Source organism: Neoarius graeffei, chromosome 13 (genome assembly GCF_027579695.1).
Source record: "Neoarius graeffei isolate fNeoGra1 chromosome 13, fNeoGra1.pri, whole genome shotgun sequence".
Lineage (NCBI taxonomy): Eukaryota > Metazoa > Chordata > Actinopteri > Siluriformes > Ariidae > Neoarius > Neoarius graeffei.
This window is the reverse complement of record NC_083581.1, coordinates 42,758,009-42,780,605: the sequence shown is the minus strand read 5'-3', so window position 1 is coordinate 42,780,605 and position 22,597 is coordinate 42,758,009. Positions and strand designations below refer to the sequence as shown.

General features: G+C 43.1%; 1 protein-coding gene across 1 annotated transcript in view; it reads right to left on the bottom strand.

Moving 5' to 3' along the window:
- The window catches only part of LOC132896734 (collagen alpha-1(XXIV) chain), a 286,940-nt gene that overhangs the window by 246,785 nt on the left and 17,558 nt on the right, over positions 1 to 22,597 (bottom strand). Inside the window, exons 2-3 of the mRNA XM_060937767.1 lie at positions 15,291 to 15,361; positions 671 to 1,896 (exon numbers count right to left, since the gene is read on the bottom strand). Coding sequence (XP_060793750.1) covers positions 671 to 1,896; positions 15,291 to 15,361 — 1,297 coding nt within the window. The remainder of the gene's footprint in view (positions 1 to 670; positions 1,897 to 15,290; positions 15,362 to 22,597) is intronic.

The following is a 22,597-nucleotide window of genomic DNA, read 5'->3' as shown; positions in this document are numbered from 1 at the left end:
TATAATCCAAAAAATGTAGCCTAAATTTATGCTAGCTATGACTTTAAAGTCATAAAGTCAGAAATTTCATAGCTTGCCAAACAACAAACAATGTTGCTTACATGTATACAGATACGGAGAGTCTCATTATGTCATTTTCTAAGGATTAAGGATTGTATTTTGGCAGTCGTGCCACTCCAGTAAAGTTATTGGGCAAAATTCTGCTACTCAAGTATAAAAGGTCTGGCTAGCAAGCTAATAAATCTCCAAAGGCCAATTTGGAATATCACTTGATCCAAATGATCTGCTTAGAAATTTCAGAGTATTCTCTGCACATATCAGCTGTCCTTCCCGACTGGCTGTCTTTCAGTTTCTCTTGAGGTGAAAAGGAAAGACACTTGGACAAGACTGTCTTGCTTCTTAAATCACCAGTGATAGCTGCCAAACATTTCTATTCATTTCTTCCCTTGATTCACTCAGGGAAGCTCTTAGAAATTCGGCCAAGTGCTCAAAGCTCTCCAAGAACCTCTTAAAAGAAAATAAATTAGTTTGAATATTTATGTTTCGTCGTTTGGCTCATTTTTCATGCAGAACTTTGCTTCTGCTTGCCTTGGGAAATTTTTTTTTTAAATGCCACTGTGAATTGCATACACAAACACATGAGCTATTAAATAATGACTGAGACACTCACCGGAGGGCCTGGATCCCCTTTGAGACCGTCAAAATCATCATAGTTCAAAAAATAGTCTCCATCCTCAAATCCATACTCGTATCCGTATACCCCTGAGTCATATGTCTGTTCCTCGCCATATTCCTCAGTCCGTTCCATTTGGTTGTTGTACCCTTGCTGTCTGTATAAGGTTGCACTATTCGGCTTCCTTTGAGGCTCTGAGAGATTTTGGGAGCCATTGCCGTTACTCAGCTTGTTTTTCCTGTGGTGAGAGATCAGGTTTGGAGTGGCCCGAGTGGCACGAGGTCTTCCCAGTAGCCACTGATCCTCAGTGTTGTTCTCCTCATAGGGTCTACCTTCACTTGGAGGGGTGCTCGTAGTAGTCCTTGGAGTAAGATCTGGGGATTGCGTTGACCTGAAGGGGCTCGGAGATGGACCAGCAGTTCTAGTGGTACTTGATCTCAGTGCATTCCAAAAGGAGGCAGTTGTAGGGTTAATTTTGCCTATAGCGTTCCTGAGTGTGGACTTGGCTGGGTTTTGTGTGTGTGTGTCAGAGGGAGTGGCAGAGGATATAGGGGGCATTAGGAAGGACGATGTGGAAGGGAATGGAGATCGGAAAGTGTCTGCCAGTCTGCAGGTTTTTTTAACATAGTTACAGTAATGTGCTGCAACCTGTGCTGATGGATATATCTCCAGCTGGCACAGAGAGCCTTCAAACTGTGCCGCTCTGGAGCTCATCCTTCCGATGGCCACCCAGCCATTTGAGACCACCATTCGCGGCCTGGTCAGTGTCTCCTCACTATAGTGTAGCTCCCCACATTGGGCAAAGAATGACACAGAGCGTGGATGCACTGCCACTGCAAATGAGTGCCACCATCCATCCTGTGCTTCATAGCTGAAGTACACGGATGCTTTGTCACCAGTGTACACCACCACCCGATTGGGCAGAAGCTGCAGACCAAACTGGAGCCGGTCCATTCCGTCCCGAACGCTGAACAGGAAGGCATTGGTAGCACGCTTGGAGTTGAGGCTCACTATCAGGGAAAACTCCTTCTCCATGCCTGCGGGAAGGACACTTGCTACAGGGGCTTCAATCATGGCATCATGGTCCAGAGTCACCCCGACACCAGGGGGAAGGATAGAGAGAGATGGGAGGGAAGAAATAAGGGGGGGTGAGGTCATCATCCAAGAGGAGTGGGTCATGTCTCTGTGGCTGGACAGGCCCAGCTGGAGAATAAGATCTACACCTACAAAAAGACAAAAAGGACAATGAAAGAGTGATTTAGGCCCAGGCATGTATTTGATCTTTGCACACTGAACCAATTACAGGAATGCAACTGTGCTAGAAGCATTTTGTCCATAACATAAATAACCCCTAGCCATTTTATGCCCATGATTTCCTTCAGTATGCTTCAATATCTGCTGTGCTGATATCAGTTTATCCCCAAGGCCTCGCATAAAGTCATCAGGAGCAGCTGTGGTCCAGATGAAGGGATGACAAAGAGGAGCAGAAGGGCAAGTCCTCAGAGTCGGGCTGAAAAGTTACTTCAAGAACTGTTTTCACAAAGATCTCAACTTCTATTCCATACTTATTCAGTTCCCGCAAATTTCTAGTTGGACAAGCTCATAGGACAAAGTCTAGTACTTCATTCTCACTTCAACTCCAAACATTTTCCCATGTGCAGACAAGCCTAGGAATGTTATGGCAATTTGTAAGGCCAATGTGAGCTACAGGACAGATCAACTACTGGTTTAAAAGACACGAGAAGCTGTTGAAAGTCTAGAACTTCATTTGTGAACCATTAAATATTAAAGCAATATTTTAAGTTCTATATAAAAAAAACATGCAATGGGCAATTTTTTTCTATATATGGCATCAGACTACAGCAGGTTTGAATTAGTGAAGCAGAGAACACAAAGAAGATTCAGGATTCAGGATTCCCTGTTTTCCAATGTAGCCTAATTAAAGATCTGTGAACATCTGAAACACAAATGACACTACGTACTTACAGTGGTGCTTGAAAGTTTGTGAACCCTTTAGAATTTTCTATATTTCTGCATAAATATGACCAAAAACATCATCAGATTTTCACACAAGTCCTAAAAGTAGATAAAGAGAACCCAGTTCATCAAATGAGACAAAAATATTATACTTGGTCATTTATTTATTGAGGAAAATGATCCAATATTACATATCTATGAGTGGCGAAAGTATGTGAACCTCGAGGATTAGCAGTTAATTTGAAGGTGAAATTACAGTCAGATGTTTTCAATCAATGGGATGACAATCAGGTGTGAGTGGGCACCCTGTTTTATTTAAAGAACAGGGATCTATCAAAGTCTGATCTTCACAACACATGTTTGTGGAAGTGTATCATGTCAAGAACAAAGGAGATTTCTGAGGACCTCAGAAAAAGTGTTGTTGATGCTCATCAGGCTGGAAAAGGTTACAAAACCATCTCTAAAGGGTTTGGACTCCACCAATCCACAGTCAGACAGATTGTGTACAAATGGAGGAAATTCAAGACCATTGTTACCCTCCCCAGGAGTGGTCGACCAACAAAGATCACTCCAAGAGCAAGGCGTGTAATAGTCAGCGAGGTCACGAAGGACCTCACGGTAACTTCTAAGCAACTGAAGGCCTCTCTCACATTGGCTAATGTTAATGTTCATGAGTCCACCATCGGGAGAACACTGAACAACAATGGTGTGCATGGCAGGGTTGCAAGGAGAAAGCCACTGCTCTTCAAAAAGAACATTGCTGCTCGTCTGCAGTTTGCTAAAGATCACGTGGACAAGCCAGAAGGTTATTGGAAAAATGTTTTGTGGACGGATGAGACCAAAATAGAACTTTTTGGTTTAAATGAGAAGAGTTGTTTGGAGAAAGGAAAACACTGCATTCCAGCATAAGAACCTTATCCCATCTGTGAAACATGGTGGTGGTAGTATCATGGTTTGGGCCTGTTTTGCTGCATCTGGGCCAGGACGGCTTGCCATCATTGATGGAACAATATTTCTGCATTATACCAGCGAATTCTAAAGGAAAATGTCAGAACATCTGTCCATGAACTAAATCTCAAGAGAAGGTGGGTCATGCAGCAAGACAACGACCCTAAGCACACAAAATATTCTACCAAAGAGTGGTTAAAGAAGAATAAAGTTAATGTTTTGGAATGGCCAAGTCAAAGTCCTGACCTTAATACAATTGAAATGTTGTGGAAGGACCTGAAGCGAGCAGTTCATGTGAGGAAACCCACCAACATCCCAGAGTTGAAGCTGTTCTGTACGGAGGAATGGGCTAAAATTCCTCCAAGCCGGTGTGCAGGACTGATCAACAGTTACCGGAAATGTTTAGCTGCAGTTATTACTGTACAAGGGGGTCACACCAGATACTGAAAGCAAAGGTTCACATTAGGGGTGGGCAAAAATATCGATACGGCGATATATCGCAATACTTTGTCTTCCGATTCAATATCGATACTCAAAATTTGAATATCGATATTTTTTCAAATAATAAATCATGTTTCAGACGGGTTGTAAATCCAGTACGACTTCCGCACCTCCGCTCCGCAAGGTGTCGCTGTGCCGCTACCTCACTGCAAGGCACTCTTCGTCTTCTCTTTTTTTCCCGGTGGTTGCAGTGAGGAAAAAAAACAAGCAAGCATGGCTGTTAACGTAAACCTAGAGACGCCGCCGAACTTTAAGGCAGATGTTTGGAGGCACTTTGGATTCCAAAGGAAAGGAGAAAAAAAAAAGTGAGATGGACAAAGAGTACGCACTTTGCAAAACCTGTTTCGCTCCAATTAGATATTCAATTTCTACTGCAGGTGACATAATCAGATCTCAGAGGAGCTGTCTCACCTCTGAGCATGCTGACCAGTTGCTCTTCCTGAAGAAGAACATGCAGTTTTGAAATGTGTGCTCACAGTACAGGTTTGGATTAAACTTTACACAAGTACTAAGCACAAGTTAAATGTTCTCAGGTATATGTTCTCAAGTTTACAAAGAACAAATTGATATTAGTGTTAGCACTGAAATGTATGTGCAGTCTGCAGTGCAAATTTTAAGTTTTCATAAAACAATTTGATTCTGCTTGTTAAGCAGCACTGATGTGTCCATGCTTACAGAAAAGTTGATAATACTAGCACAGAAATGGGAATTTTCTGTATGTTGTAGTGAAGCAACTCTTGGTTTTGCCAGCAGTGGAATAGAGACAAATATATGTCTGGCAAGAGTGTGTAGTTATGTATGTGAAATGTAATTTTACAGTGGTCAATAAATTCTGATTTTCTTCAGTGACACAGATATCGTGATGTGGTTGAAATTTCTTGCAATATATCGATTATCGCTGAATCGCTGTACCGTGATATTATCGTTATCGTGGGCAAAATATCGCCTTAGTATCGTATCGTGAGGTATCTGGTGATACCCAGCCCTAGTTCACATACTTTTGCCACTCACAGATATGTAATATTGGACCATTTTCTTCAATAAATAAATGACCAAGTATAACAATTTTTGTCTCATTTGTTTAACTGGGTTCTCTTTATCTACTTTTAGGACTTGTGTGAAAATCTGATGATGTTTTTGGTCATATTTATGCAAAAATATAGAAAATTCTAAAGGGTTCACAAACTTTCAAGCACCACTGTATATGAAAATCAGAAAATGAATGCTATTTCATAATACAATGGAATCCTGGACATCACACCACATCTTAGCCTTACTCATAATCCGTGAACTCAAATCATGTATCCAAGATCTATCCAGGATATAATAAAAAAAAAGAAACAGAGGACACTGGGTGCTTTCTTTAAGAGTGAGTCAGAATTTTGTCCTATGTTTCTTTTTCTAAAACAGCATGTATTCTCTCTCAGAAAAGGAAAGAACACAGGGATCGAGGGGAAAGAGCTATTTGAGAAAACCAATGTCTGTATTTGTAATGAAAATGCCTTGCCCTGCTGCTGGACCTCCATGATCCTTGCTCTGACATGCTCAAGCTGTTCAAAAGCTCCCCTGTTTCCTGCCTGCTACAGAAATACAGTGTGACCTAGTCCACTGCTCTCACACCTACACCTCAACCCAGATTTATTAAACATTTCAAAGGAATTGTATAGATCACAGATTAGGTCTTTCCTTCAGCACAGGGATTAATTTAATCATTCTCAAGCTTGTAAATCTGAGCTCCAACCTAGTAATCCCAACAATCAGAGTCTGTACTGGTTTTTCTGTTCTCCAGGTCATGGTGGTGTCTAGTGCAACAAAGTGAATGGTAGATAGGTACCAGTGGCTCTCCTGATTCGAAGTTGAACTGATTAAGCTTCTCAGTCGAGTGGAAAAATATCTTCATAGTGCATTATAACACCATAGACATGACTACTACGAGACGCTGATCTGAGAAGTTGAAGATGTTATTGAAATGCTAACAACACCACTTGCACTTGTATATGTACAATCCATTCCTGACCCCTTTCTGGGGCTCTGATCAGTTTAAAAGCACACAACAAATTCTGCTGCCTACTGAAGACATGGTTCCTGCTTGTTGCAAATTTAGAGAAAAGGGCCTTTTACAAGAAGCTTGTACGTGTGGGACACAGTTTAGTAATAATTAACCAGCAGGTTTTCCTGGTTTTCCCATCCCTGTAGGATCAATGGTTTTCTAGTCCCAGCAGGATCACTGGTTTTCTCATCCTAGCTGGATCACTGGATTTCCCATCCAAGCTGGATTACTGGGATTCCTGTCCCAGCAGGGTCACTAGTCTTCTTGTCCGAGCAGGAATACTAGTTTTCCCATCCCAGCAGGATCACTGGTCTTTTCATCCCAGCAGAGTCACTGGTTTTGTAGTCCCAACAGGATCACTGGTCTTCCCTTCCCAGCAGGATCACTGGGTTTCCCATCCCAGCAGGGGATCACTGGTTTTCCTATGGTTTAGACCCTGATCAGACCTCAGTGAATCCTGGTGTCTACTGAAGGTAATGGATCAAAGATCACCAGAGGCATAAAACATTGGCATGAAATTATCTTTCCAGTGGATCATTTTATTTTGGATTGTACAGCATGTAGTCCACATTTCCAGAACACATGGCATTTCTGTAGTGCTGTCCTTTGGCTCAGTTTATCAGCTCAAAAAAAAGCTACAACCCAAAGTGTTTGATTCACTTCCTTGCAGCTGAAACAAATCATTTTCCATTTAAACTAGTGTTTAAATGGAAGCGGACCAAGACCACCACCCTCAGACGTCCTCAGACATGCCCAATTGTGATAAAATTGATTGCTGTGTTCTTGCCTGCATAAAGAAGTACACCAAAGAGAAGAACACACCAGGGCTTCATTCAAACAGAAATAAACACTGCAGCCTGTGAAAGCCCCTTGAGAAAAAGGTTACATTTATAACTCTGAAGGCTGGGTACCTTACTTGCTGCTTAAAAGTCCATGCAGAAGCTAACAACTGAAAAGTTGGAACTACTTCTGAACCATGAACTTTCTAAAGAACACTTGAAGAACACAATGTTTGTCTCTTTCAGATCTTACCAAGAATGCTATTTATTACATTATTAGAACTCCATCCACTTCCTGAGTAACATTCCTTCAGAAAACTCTTAAAATCATCCAACACTCGTTTCAAACCTTTGGCTCCACTCAGACATAAAAGCATCACAGCTCACATCCAAGGTAGGTTCCACATGGCCAACCCTGTGAACTTTGACCACAGGTATAGGTTGTTCAGGTATAAGATCATATAGCTGTAGCTCCAACTACATGGACGGCATTAAAGAGAAACCATGCAGCCCATACAAACCACTTTGACATTACAAATGGGCCTCAGATGACATTACTTGAATGTGTTCCTAATTTGATGTTCAGGATATTTATTGTTTAATGACTATTTTGTCATTTCATCATTATATTGCCATTTCCTTTCTTTCCATGATCCAGTTTGCTCTATTGTTGCTTAACTGTTAAACTTTTACTCATAAATTGTCCAAAATTTTCTTAAAAACAATTTTTTTTTTGTACAGTGACCTGTAGTATTACTTTTCCTTTTGTTTAGATGGAAGTGATCTAATTCCCAGGATTGGTATTTGGACGATGCAAACATAAACTGATTGAGTGGACACTGGAGAAAACAGTACAGCATCCCATCCAATCCTGTTCCAAAAAATAATAATAATAATAATGGGTATTTTATCTGGAAAACATATGAGATTTTTTTTACTGGAAATGTTGACATAAAAAGAGACTTTCGATTTATTTTATTATGTTTCTTCAGGCTGATTATATATATATATATAATACATTTTTCATTTTCATTGTGCATTACCTATCCAACATATGCCTCATTATCATTCAGTATGTTTTATTGTTCATGTAAATGTTAACGACCAAGTGGAAATTAAGGTTACATAAACACTGATTTTATCTGCATTTTTTTCTTTTTTCTTGAAGCATAATGAGTTCTCCCAGACGGTTTGAGGTACCGTAGTCTTTATGAACAGAGCATTCCCTCACCATTCCTACACACAGGCCTGAGGCTCTCCTCCACTCCATTTCCTGTTACTCCTCTATTTCAAACGGGACACTAGTTAACGTGTCTGATGTAGAGCAGGAATTTCTCTCTGCTCACCGAGCAATCTGACAACCCGCACTATCTTCACCAAGTTAAGCTCCTTTCTCAACCTCCAGCTCATGGATGTAGCCATTTTTTAAAAAGCAGTTTGTTCACACTGGAGCTTCTGAAGTTTTAATAAGTGCAACTTTCCAGAAGCAAGTTACGCCAAGGGCTTTTTTACCTCCTGACCAGTCAGATCCCAAGTTAAGACACAAGCAAGAAAAACAAACATGGAGAATAAAGTGCTGGTCAAAAACGAGTCTTGGTGAGATAGTAAGTGAATATGAGGAGCTTTACGACATGTTGAATGGGGAATATTTCCAATATTCCAATGTTGCTGCAACTAAAAATAACAGAGTGTGCACTTTTGGGACTTTCACTCACTTTAAGTCAGTCAAGTTGCATAAGCAGCCCAAATTATCTTCCTCCAAAAATACACAAAGAGAAACACCTTCCTCATCACCAGAGCTACCCCAATTTTCATTTTATCTGCATTACTGATAACAATAAATCTAATCTAGAGAGCAAGCTAAAGTAGTTAGTTATCTGTCACTAACTAGGACTGCTAAGAGTGTTGTTATGGTTACAGTGTGAGTCTCTCACTCTCTCTCTCTCTCTCTCTCTCTGTGTATGTGTGTCTGTCTGTCTCTCTCTCTCTCTCTCCTTCATGGATGAGGAAACTGCTCTGAATTCAGAATGCATTCTCCCTCTCACAGCGCAAGTAGGGTGACCACCTGTCCCGCTTTAGGTTATTCTGTACAGCCATTTGAGCATTTGTCCCACGTCACGCATATTAGGATAATGTCCCACTTTTTCATTTGTCATTCATTGACAACATGAAAAACATGGATGTGATCTATCCCATTTGACTGGTGTATTACTCCAATGCAGAGACAGCACCAGAGCGGTAGATCTATCTCTGGACAGCACTCTTGGCTTTCATTTCATCCAATGGTTGCAGGAAAGAATGAGGATGTCTGTCCAATAGGCCATGTCGTAGGCTACGTCAATCAAACTATAGGGAACGTAAACTCCCCACCACATGAAATCGAACAGACACAGAGAGGGAGAGTCAGTGCCTGAATGCGAAACTATGGCCAGTGTGCCGTTGTGGCAGTGGGGGCATGGCCAAGCAGCAGTCTGTGAATGGAGGGTGGGGTCGGGGAAGGTAAGTGGCTAAGTCATTCCACCTGCTGTCAGTTAATGTATGTGTGTGTGTGTGTGTGTGTGTGTGTGTGTGTGTGTGTGTGTGTGTTACAGGGATGGATCATAAAAGGAGAGAGAGAGCAGAGAAAAGGGGCTCTCTCCCCGACCACAACGCATGTGTGAGTGAGTGAGTGAGTGAGTGAGTGAGTGAGTGAGTGAGTGAGTGAGTGAAAGAAAGAAAGCTGAAAAGCAAAAAATAAAGTGTTTGTGTAAACATCAACTCTCGCCTGCCGTGCTTCTGTGCTCTACCCACATTAGGAACTGTTACAGTGGTGCCGAAACCCGGGAGCACAGAAGGGAACCACCCCATGGAGTCCTCCCCATTCAAAGAGCTCATCCTTGCCCTCACTACCACCCAGCAGAACCAGCATCAAGCACTGATCACCCTCCAAAAGGAACAAGAGCAACGCTTCGAAGCCTTGATGCTGGACCAGCAGGAAGCTCGCCAGGCATTCCGGCACCTGCTCGTGTCAGCAGGAGCATTGGCCACCACTGCCGCCACCCTCACGAAGATGGGACCGCAGGACGATCCGGAAGCGTTCCTCACTCTCTTCAAGCAAGCAGCCGAGGTGTGGGGGTGGCCGCTGGAGCAGCGCCTGGCACGCCTCCTCCCGCTCCTGACTGGCGAGGCACAGCTCACAGCGCAGCAGCTCCCTGCTGACAGCCGACTGGTCTATGCTGACCTGAGGAAGGCCATCCTGCAGCGCCTCGGTCGCTCCCTGGAGCAACATCGCCAGCGCTTCCAGACGCTGGCACTGGAGGAGGTCGGCCGGCCGTTTGCATTCGGCCAACAACTCCAGGCCACCTGCCGCCTGCCTGCTGCCTCTGGAAGAACGCAACACCGACGAGATCATCGATCTGGTGGCACTGGAACAGTTTATCTCTCGACTTCCAGAAGGAAGTGTCACTGCCCGGCGTTGCTGGAACGAGCCATCGAGCTGGCGGAGGACCATCTGGAGGCGGCTCCAACGGCAGGCAGACGAGGCATCTCCCCTTGCTTCTCTTCTCTCTCTCCCTCTCTCCCCCGTCTCTTGTCCCCCTCTCCACCCCGTTCCTCTGCCATGGAGGCGGCGGCTGGCTCCTCCCCAGCCGGCCCGTCACACCCGTGATGTCCTCCCATCTCCCTCTTCTGTGTCTGTGTTGTCTCCCCCTCAGGTGAGTGACACCCATAACACCAGTGCAGAGGGAAAGCCTGGGCCGGTGTGCTGGTGCAGCGGGGAATCGGAGGATCTCCAGTCAGAGCTCCACAAGGGAGGCGGGTGCTGTAATTCGGATCCCCGACGCGCCAGAAACCACCCCCAATCGGGCCGGAACATATCGCATACCGGTGAGTATTCAAGGGGATACATATCATGCTTTGGTGGATTCCAGTTGCAATCAGACCTCAATTCACCAATGCCTGGTGCAAGGTGAGGCATTGGGGGGAGCACAAGCGGTGAAAGTGTTGTGTGCGCACAGGGATGTTCACCATTACCCTCTAGTGTCTGTCCATATTCTATTCCGGGGTCAAATGCATAGAGTAAAGGCAGTGGTTAGTCCTCGTCTTACCCACTCGTTGATTTTGGGTACTGATTGGCCAGGGTATAAAAAACTGATGGAATATTTAACACATAGTGGGTCCTGCACTAGTAGGTCACGGGAAGATCCCAGTGTGGCATTGACTGGAGAATCTGTCACAGAGCCATCTACGTCAACACCGCATCAGAGCGAGGAGCAGCCCGCTCCTCCTCCCTCTCTCAGGGATTCCCTTGGGGATTTCCCGTTAGAGCAGTTGTGAGACGAGACTCTGCGGCATGCGTTTGATCAAGTGAGAGTAATCGATGGTCAAACTCTTCAGCCAAGCGCGGCACTGACCTCCCCTTATTTTGCTATTATTAAAGATAGATTGTACAGAGTGACGCAGGACACTCAAACTAATGAACAAATAACCCAGTTGTTAATCATAAAGAGCTGTAGGGAACTCGTATTCCATGCGGCTCACTTTAATCCCATGGCTGGACACTTAGGGCAGGATAAAACACTAGCCCGAATAATGGCCCTGTTCTGTTGGCCAGGGATTCGCGAGGATGTCCGTCGGTGGTGTGTGGCATGCCATGAATGCCAATTAGTAAATCCCGCGGCCACTCCAAAAGCACCGTTGTGCCCTCTTCCTCTAATTGAGACCCTGTTTGAACGAATTGGGATGGATCTCATTGGGCCATTAGATCGGACAGCACAGGGATATCGCTTTATTTTAGTTCTAGTGGACTATGCAATGCGATATCTGGAAGCAGTGCTTCTCCGCAATGTCTCAGCATGCAGTATTGCGGACGTGCTCTTCCCCTTTATCTCCCGGGTCGGGATTCCGAAAGAAATCCTGACAGACCAAGGCACACACACTGCGCGAGCTGTATGGGTTACTGGGGATTAAGTCTATCCGCACCAGTGTCTATCACCCACAAACGGATGGCTTAGTAGAGCGATTTAACCAAACACTCAAGAACATAATCCAGAAATTCGTAGGTGAAGATGCACGTAATTGGGATAAGTGGCTCGAGCCCGTTATTCGCAGTATGAGAGATCCCGCAAGCCTCCATGGAGTTTTCTCCATTTTAATTATTATATGGGCATAAGCCACGTGGCATTCTGGACGTGCTACAGGAAAATTGGGAGGAGGGACCTTCACCTAGTAAAAACAAAATCCAGTACGTTCTTGACCTGCGCACAAAACTCCACACCCTCATGCATCTAACCCAGGAGAATTTGCAGCAGGCACAAGAACGCCAAAGCCGGCTGTATGACAGGGGCACGTGCCTTAGAGAGTTCACGCCGGGAGACAAAGTGCTCGTATTATTGCCCATGTCGAGCTCCAAATTAGTCGCCAAGTGGCAAGGGCCCTTTGAGGTCACACGGCGAGTCAGGGATGTCGACTATGAGGTGAGGCAAATGGATAGGGGCAGGGCACTGCAAATCTACCACCTCAACCTTTTAAAACACTGGACTTAGGGGGTCCCTGTGGCGTTGGTAGTCCCAGAGAAGGCAGAGCTGGGGCCGGAGGTGAAAAAGATAACATCTCGGACCACTCCCGTCCCTTGTGGAGACCACCTCTCACTGGCCCAACTCATGGAGGTAGCCAAGTTGCAAAAGGAATTTTCCAATGTGTTCTCGCCCCTTCCTGGTCATATCCACCTCATAGAATACCACATCGAAACGCCCGCAGGGGTGGTAGTGCGTAGCCGCCCTTACCGTTTGCCCGAACACAAGAAAAAGGTGGTTCGGGACGAACTCAAGGCCATGCTCGAAATGGGCATAATCAAGGCGTCCCACAGTGACCGGAGCAGCCCAGTGGTCCTGGTTCCCAAGACCGACGGGTCAGTCCGGTTCTGTGTGGACTATAGAAAGGTCAACATGGTGTCTAAATTTGACGCATACCCAATGCCTCGCATTGATGAGTTGCTTGATCGGTTAGGCACTGCTCGCTTATATTCAACACTGGATCTAACAAAGGGATATTGGCAGATCCCCTTAACTCCTCTATCCCGAGAGAAAATGGCCTTTTCCACACCATTTGGTTTATACCAATTCATCATGCTCCCTTTTGGGTTATTTGGGGCACCCGCTACATTCCAGCGGCTTATGGACAGGGTCCTCCGCCCTCATGCTGCCTACGCGGCTGCCTATCTAGACGACATAATCTACAGTCATGATTGGCCGTGGCACTTGGAACACCTGAGGGCCGTTCTAAAGTCACTGAGGCGAGCGGGCCTCACAGCTAACCCGAAAAAGTGTGCGATTGGGCAGGTGGAAGTACGGTATATGGGGTTCTACTTGGGCCATGGGCAGGTGCGTCCCCAAATTAACAAGACTGCAGCAATTGAGGCCTGCCCAAGGCCCAAGACCAAAAAGGAGGTGAGATGGTTCTTGGGGCTGGCTGGCTATTATCGTAGGTTTCTACCTAATTATTCGGATCTCACCAGCCTGCTAACCGATCTCACTAAAAAGGGGGCTCCAGATCCCATCCAGTGGACGGAGCAGTGCCAACAGGCCTTCTCTGAGGTAAAAGCTGTACTGTGTGGGGGTCCACTTTTACACTCCCCTGACTTCTCTCTCCCTTTTATTTTGCAGACTGATGCATCGGACAGAGGGCTGGGGGCTGTTTTGTCCCAGGAGGTGGAGGGCAAGGAGCACCCCGTGCTGTACATCAGCCGAAAACTGTCGATGCGCGAAAGCAAGTACAGCACAATCGAGAAGGAGGCACATTCATATAGATCCACTGACTGCAGTAACAAGCTAGCCTGTCATTTTCCCGGGCTCAGATATCGCAAAGAAAGTGTCTTGTGGCCACACAAAGTCGGCGCGCAGTCCAACTTTACACTGTTGGCCTACCTGCTTGATTGTCAAGAGAAAGACAGTCTGATAGAATTCTTCTTCTTTTTTTTAAACTCCAGCTAGCCGTGTTTATCCACCAGTTTGAGATTTTGGTTTGAGAAATGTTTGCACTTTAGTTTTATTTAACATAAGATTTTTTTAAATTTTATTTCAGATTTTTCATTGGACCTTTAGTTGAATTGTGTGAGTGTGGACTGGAGTAATTTGGAAGAGCATATACAGTAGGTTACTTGCCTACTTGAAAGGCTTGAGTAGTTACTGCTTTTGTCAGCACTTTTGAGTGCTTTTGACAGTTGAGTTAACTAATGATAATGTCTCAATAAAGATATTACTTTGCAGACACGCCGAAACAGCACAGAGAGAAAAAGAGGTACTTCGTAACTTTTCACACACGAACAATCTAACACCGTGGACTTTCTTGGTTCATTCAGTTCAGTTTCACTGTTATTCTCCTGCTCTGATTTGGATGATGAAGAACTCATCTCATTCTCATTATCTCTAGCCGCTTTATCCTGTCCTACAGGGTCGCAGGCAAGCTGGAGCCTATCCCAGCTGACTACGGGCGAAAGGCAGGGTACACCCTGGACAAGTCGCCAGGTCATCACAGGGCTGACACATAGACACAGGCAACCATTCACACTCACATTCACACCTACGGTCAATTTAGAGTCACCTGTTAACCTAACCTGAATGTCTTTGGACTGTGGGGGAAACCGGAGCACCCGGAGGAAACCCACACGGACACGGGGAGAACATGCAAACTCCACACAGAAAGGCCCTCGCCGGCTACGGGGCTCGAACCCGGACCTTCTTGCTGTGAGGTGACAGCGCTAACCACTACATCACCGTGCCGCCTGATGAAGAACTAACAGCACAAATAACATTGTTGTAATTTCTATTGTCATTAGAAATGCTTAAAAGAATGTCCAGGCAGTGCAGCCAAAAGATACAGGCAGACAGACAGACAGACACACACACACACACACACATCTCAGTGACACAGAACAGAGAGAGAGACAGACAGACAGACAGACAGAGGAAGAGAGAGAGGGAGACAGACAAGCAAAGAAAGAGGGAGAAGGTGACAGATAGACAGAGAAGCAGAGAGAGAGAGAGAGAGGAGACAGACAGACAAACAGAGAAACAGAGAGAAGGAGACAGGGAAAGAAACAGGAAGAAAGAGACAGACAGACAAAGAATGAGAGAGAGGGGAGACAGACAGACAGACAGAGAAACTGAGAGAAGGAGCCAGACAGGCAAAGAAACAAAGGGAGAAGGAGACAGACAGAGAAACAGAGAGAGAGAGAGACAGGCAGGCAGGCAGACAGACAGAAAAACAGTGAGAGAGAGACAGGTAGGCAGGCAGACAGACAGAAAGAGAGAGAGAGAGACAGACAGAGAAATAGACAGGCAGACAGACAGAGAAACAGACAGAGGCAGACAGACAGAGCGCTCACCTTGAGTTTGTGAATGTTCTTCTGCAGATAACATAGTGAAACATACTGACAGGAGCAGAAGGAGGGCTCTCCTGAAAAAAAACCAGGAAGAAAGAGAAATATTTCATTTCACAACAGTAAAGTGATTTTCTGACAGAAAACCATTTCTTTCTTATAAGATTGTGTCTGTATGACATTAAGCATGGAATAAGGCTAAAATCACATTACAAGGCTGATGTGACCCAAACCTCCTCAAGTCCTGAACGGCAAGTTCACAAAAAAGGTGAAGTGATACATTCTGTGTTGAAGTGCTAAGCTGTAAATTTCAGTGTAACAAACTCTTCTCTATATACTGTATATGCCAACTAAATTCCAATAAAACAACATCTGGGGCACTTACTATCTGGGACACAGCATGCAAAAAACACAAGATTATATGCAAATATTACTGATAGATTGTGAGGTTGAAAATTATGTCGAAATGTTGAAATAATAGCTCGAAATAATGACATATCACTTCAAATTCCTTACAAACCCAGAGTTATTTAACCAAGCTGTTTCGACAAAAACACAAGATTTAAGCCACAAATCCAACAAATGACCTGAATGATGATGGTCAGAATGTCATCAAGATGTCAACTGCAATTTGGGGTGAACTGGTAAAGTGTACTGGCAGGGATAGCTGCAAAAATTCTTCACCACATCTCTTCATCAGGACTTTACTGTTCTGATCAACCTCAACATCTGGAGCACATCATCTTGAAGGTGATAAAGGTGATGAAGGCTTATGCTGCTGGTTCAGTCATTCTGTTACTGTGATGATGTGTTACAAATATGACTTTTCTTGCTATTCATGATATAAAAATGCTTCATGAGCTGTGTCATTTCCAGACATATCAAGGCATTAGCATTAAACTCAGAATAATATTAATCATTCATCCAGGTTTCAATCTCTAGCAACTGAGTCAATGATGAAGAGTCCAATAAAGCAAGGCTTGGTATGCTAATCTGATATTTTTAACAAGATTTATTTATTGCAGGGCTGCTAATCAGTGCAGCACTGTAACATGCCTGAAGCACCTTCAGATGAAATATGGCAGTGGTAGTTGTTCCAAGAAGCATGGAGTTGTACAGCTCTGGATTATCATTCTAGTTCTCAGCCAGGGATCAAACCCAAGACCCAAGTCCTGATATGAACCGCTGCCATGCCTTATTATTCAGTTATTCATTCTAAAGCATGTTACTCAATCACTATCTCTCTCTCTCTCTCTCTCTGGCATGTCACTGCAGTGACATGGCCGCTCTGATGGCTTTTCTTCCAGCCATCAAAGTTTCTCACACACACATAGGGACAATTTAGAGTAGCCGGTTAACCTCACCTGGAAGAAACCCACACAGACAGAACATGCAAACTTCCACAGAAGGGCCCTCATCAACCGTGAGGTTCAAACCAAGAACTGTCTTGCTATGAGGCACCAGTGCTAACCAGTGCACTACCGTGCTGCCCTATTCAGGAGCTCCTATGAATTATTCCATAAGTGCAGTAGCACTAATAGGAACGGGAAAGAATTTTCATCTTTAACCAACAACATGTCTTGAGTTTAAAGGTTCTGACTGCAAAGTTGAATTCTGGGCAAAAATGCTCTGTTTTTATTGCTGTTGGAGTTTTGAGATGTTTGAAGTTGATTTGAGTTGAAATCGAGATGTTTCACTGCTGCACACACCGTGTATTTTATGTGTAAATGTTTTGCCGAAATAAAATGCGTCCCACATTTTACGATTCCAGAGACTGACGAAGTAAGTGAGTAGCAATATCACATGACCACTGTGGGTCATGTTTGACCTACTTTTAACTAAAACAAGTCGGCATGGGCAAACATGGTGGACTCCGCTCTCCTGCCAGCTAAAAGCCAGTGGAAAAGAAAAGGAAAATATGAAAGCAAATCAGCTAGAAACACGCCAGAAAAGCGATGGAAACCAAAACGTTGACCGCTAGAATTTTTGTGAAGGGACAGATCGACCGCTGGAATCAACTGCAGGATGAAACAGGCGCGAAATCTGACAAAAAAAAATTTGCAGCACCTGTCTTGGATTGCTGAGTCTGGGTATGGAGCTATACACCTAATGTTTTGATCTTACAGAGAAAGAAACGATAACACAAAAGCAGTAACAGAGAAAAGATATATTCGTCTTTTGTTTCACAGATCTATTCGCAAATGTCAACCACAAATTACATACCTGCAACTCAAAACTCTCAGAGGTTGATACAGAGTCACGATGTTTTCTACGTGTCGCCATCTTGGTGTGACCCAGTTACATAATTATGCTAATTAGTTAAAGTTCCTCACGTTCGGCTGTATCCATGGGGCCATACTGTTTGGCTCCAAAAGGTAGTATATTCGGCCCCAAAATGGAGAAAAGCGACCTTCAGCACATCAAAATGATCACAACTCCTCCGCATGATATTGTTCTTGCGGAACATAGGAAAACGCCGTGCACAATTAAAAAAAAAAAATTTCAGATGACTTTGTGGTCAGTGCCTTTAAGAAGTTAATGCAACAGAATGAAATCTTAACCTAGGTCTAAGCAAGATAAAAGGAATGGCGCATGTATCAGTGCTTGTTGCTAGCTTTAGACCCTTTGCCAATGAAAACATTCTTGGTGCTTCTGTACAACACCTTCACTCTAGGTTAAACCTCATATGACATGTTTTCTTCAAAATCTTTATAATCTTCTAAAGACAATAAGCAGTAATTACACTGACTGGACGACAGCCAATGAAAATGCAAAAAAAAAACCTAGGAAATGAGTTCTAAGAATTTTTATGACGAGCTAAAAGTAAGATACGAGCTGAAATAGGTAAAGAACAATGTGGTTTTGTGAAAGACAAAGGTACAAGAAACACTATTGATAGTAAGACACTATCAGAACAGGCTATTCAAGTGCAAAAAAAGTCTTTATTTGTTTCATCAGCTACACAAAAGCATTTGATAAAATGAAGCACAATAAGTTATTTGAAATATTACAGGAAACTCCAGTTCGAAAGACCTCTGTCTGGTCAGAAATCTGTACTGGGAACAAACTGCCGCTGTACAGATAGATAATGGAGTCAATTTAAGAAAATAAAGAGAGGTGTTAGACAAGGGGGTGTTTTCTCACTGGATTTATATAGAGTGAAACATCCATCATCTGTAGCCTCTTATCCTGTTCTACAGGGTCGCAGGCAAGCTGGAGCCTATCCCAGCTGACTATGGGTGAGAGGCGGGGTACACCCTGGACGAGTCACCAGGTTATCGCAGGGCTGACACAGAGACAAACAACGATTCACCCTCACGGTCAATTTAGAGCCACCAATTTGCCTAACCTGCATGTCTTTGGACTGTGGGGGAAACCGGAGCACCCGGAGGAAACCCACACAGAGAACATGCAAACTCCGCACAGAAAGGCCCTCGCCGGCCACGGGGCTTGAACCTAGAACCTTCTTGCTGTGAGGCGACAGTGCTAACCACTACACCACCATGCTTTTGTAATGCCTTAGAGTGAAACAATATTACAAAAAGATCTCAGGTATCCAAGTAGGCAGAGAAAATATCAATAATTTCAGATGTGTGGATGACACGGTGTTAATTGCAACTATGGAGAAAGAACTGCAAAATTTAATTGATATAGTTGTTGAAGAAATTGCAAAAATGGATCTATCTATCAATTGGGCCATTATTAAAAAATGTTCTGTTTCCGGTCCACCGGCCGGGTGAGTGTCGTTTGTGCGGTTGAAATTTTTCTTTTTAACGCCAGTTTTTTGACATTTTTTTCGGGTTCGTAAATCTAAAATTGAACTTGACATTTCCGCATTCCCAGGACTTTCCACTAAGGCTCATACTAGCCAGCTATGACAAATAAGTAGCCAGCCGAGGGGGAGTAAACACAAAATAAACTCCTGTGCATGCAGTTCCCAGGATTAAATGTATTTTCCACAGACCATTTATTTATTCACTTTACTCAAATACAAAGTAAAATGGCAGTAAATCTTTCTTTTCTTGCATATTGCATCATGAGGCGTTCCTGGCTTGTAAATCTCTTATTTTTGGTGCATGACACATTCACGCAGCTGAGCATGCTATGAATTAACAACGACAACGGTCTGCAGTGGGGCTACACAATTAAACACTCAGCGAACATTTCTCCATTTGTGTATGAAAATACACTCCAACCACTCAGTTTGGTTTCATTTACAACCAACGGTGTCTTTTGATGCCAGCACGTAATTGAACGAGAGAAGACTGGTTTACCGGAGACAAAATAAGCGTTATCTCTGCTTCTGTTCCCTCCGACAGCCCCGACACACTACTGCCTCCGCCGAGTGCGCGCGCACACACCGCATGTCGGGGCCGCAGATGAGTTACTCTCCCTTGATCAACGAAGTCGGCGGGGAATTTGTGGTTATTATCGGTACAAACAGCGCGAATCACAACTTAAATGTGTGCGGTTCAGTTTGACATTATTGTCAGTCCGTTAGATAAACATTTAATTTTATTAAAATCGAAAATTAATATTTAGAGCCTGTGGGCTACAAAAATAATAGTCATTAAAGTAGCCGGCTGGACTTAATTGTGTAGTCGGCTGTATGGCCGGCAGCCGGCGCTTGTGGAAAGCCCTGCATTCCGTGCAGAATATAGAACTGAATCAGCTCTGCGCATGCGGCACAAAAAAATGGCAGCCACCATGAAGGAAGGAGATCCGGAGTTTTCAAACATTTGCTTAAGTGTGAAATCGCAAAATGGTATTCTAGTGAACAACAAAATAGTAAAGATTCAGAAAAACAAATCATTCAGTGATCATTTTAATAGTGTAATTTCATCCGAACTAGGCCTAACGGTCGATTTAGAACTACAAAAAGTCCGTGTGTCGGACATTTTAAGTACCTTTGTAAAAGTTTTGCAAATGTTGCAGTCAGCATTTAAAATGCGAACTTAAAGTTTTTGTACAAGTTTCAGTTGATTAAACTGTCATATTTTATTAAATGTGTCTGCTTTTGTAACAAAAAAGTACTGAAAGAAAAAGCAAACACAGCATTGCGATTTCTTATCCATCCATATATATATATATATATATATATATATATATATATATATATATATATATATATATATAAAAAACCTCCCTCCCGACTGGAAATTTTTTTGCTCACCCGGTGGACAGGAAACAGATTTTTTTTAAGGATGGCCTTGCTAGAAAATATAATGTATGGTGATCTCTAAAAAGAAGGAGAGTCCTATCATTAGGCTGAAAATAAACAGAGAAGACATAAAAAAGTACAGAACTTTTGCTACTTAGGGTACTGAATGTCATCAGGTGAAAAGTGTGACATGGGCATCAAAGGAAGAATAGGGATGGCAAAAGACACCTTTATGAGAATGAAGAGTATACTGACCAACAATAAAATAGGCATGACAACATGTCGCAAAGTACTGAAATGTCACGTTTTTCTGTTATGTTATACACTGCAAAAAATGATTTCTTGTTGAGAGAAAATATCTTTAATATGGGTGAATTTATCTATTATTTCTTATTAGAAGTTTACTAGAACTCAAATATAAGATTATTTAGCTTACTTTCAGACACTTTTACTAATTTCAAGCCTTAAATTTTCTTATTCTATTGGCAGATAATTTTGCTCATTTTAAGCATTCAATTCTAGAAAGAAGCAAAATTATCTGCCAATAAAATAAGAAAATTTAAGGCTTGAAATTAGTAAAAGCGTCTCAAAGTAAGCTAAATAATCTTATATTTGAGTTCTAGTAAACTTCTAATAAGAAATAATAGATAAATTCACCCATATTAAAGATATTTTCTCTCAACAAGAAATCATTTTTTGCAGTGTATAGCTCAGAATGTTGGACAATATCTGATGACATGAAGAAATGAACTGAGGCAGCAGAGATGTGGTTTTTGAAGAGGATGGAAAGAATCTCATGGATGAAATGAATACATAACGAGGATGTCATGAATAGAGCCAAGTCTCATCTCATCTCATTATCTGTAGCCGCTTTATCCTGTTCTACAGGGTCGCAGGCAAGCTGGAGCCTATCCCAGCTGACTACGGGCGAAAGGTGGGGTACACCCTGGACAAGTCACCAGGTCATCACAGGAAATACAGCCAAGTCTATTCAAAAAGAGAAATAACGTACGAGATCATGAAAAGGCAATGTAACTTCATTGGACATGTGATTAGGAAGAAGGAGTTAGAATTCACAGGAATTATGGGAAAGATTGGAGGGAAGAAGGTAAGAGGAAGGCAATGACTAATAATAACTGAGACAGCAGCCAGAGAACTGGAAATGAATCCCAATGAATTGATCCAGACCTGCCCAGGGTGTACCCTGCCTCTCACCCAAAGTCAGCTGGGATTGGCTCCAGCTTCCCCTGCAACCCTGATAGATAAGCTGTATAGATAATGGATGGATGGATGGATGAATTGTTCCACTTGACCCAAAACAGTAGTGTGTGGGCCATGGCAATTAAAGTTCAAATTAGGCTTGGTATTTGATGATGAGGAAATGAATGGGAACAACCAGAACACTGACTGGAAATGAATGGCAGTTTGATGGATTCTGATGAGAAGTTTATTTTGACCTCATTTATCAGAATGCAAACGAATTTATTTGTAACTTGTCCGCAGAAGTATTTACTCAAGGAATGATCATGTTCATGAGATTCCAGTTAGCTCTGAAAAAAGGCCATACAAGAATTCCAGAGCTGATGTAAATTTATGTACAAGGAGACTCACTAATGTGAACCTTGACTGATCAGCTTCAAATCAAATGAATTAGTAATTTTATTTTCATGGATTTTGGCACCATTGGACATGGTTGTAGTCACTCTCGACAGAAAAGCTTTTTGGGGGGCAAATATTTTCGGTCTTTGTTTGGTCCCTGGACTCACGTCGCAAAAAACAAACAGTGTTTTATTACTGAGAACCAATTTATTACTTTAGAACTGACTTTCATAGCTAATCAGGTTCCAGGATGCTAGTTTTGTTTAGAAAGTGGGTTTGATGTGGCCTACAGCTGAGGGAAATGAAAACACAGAGCCTTGCCTTAAAACCTACAATATAAACACAGCAGGGCCCTACATGCTGCATTCCTACAAAGTTTACTGGAAATTAGGAACCCTTAATTATTCAATGAAGACTTAAAAACCCCTTAAATAATTTGGAAGCCAGTAGCTCTTATTTATCAAATGAATCCTTAAAGGTAGACTGCCTTTTGGATTTTTCAAGTGTAGGTCAAAAAAGAATTTTCCCTGACACCCAATTATTTTTGTTTAGT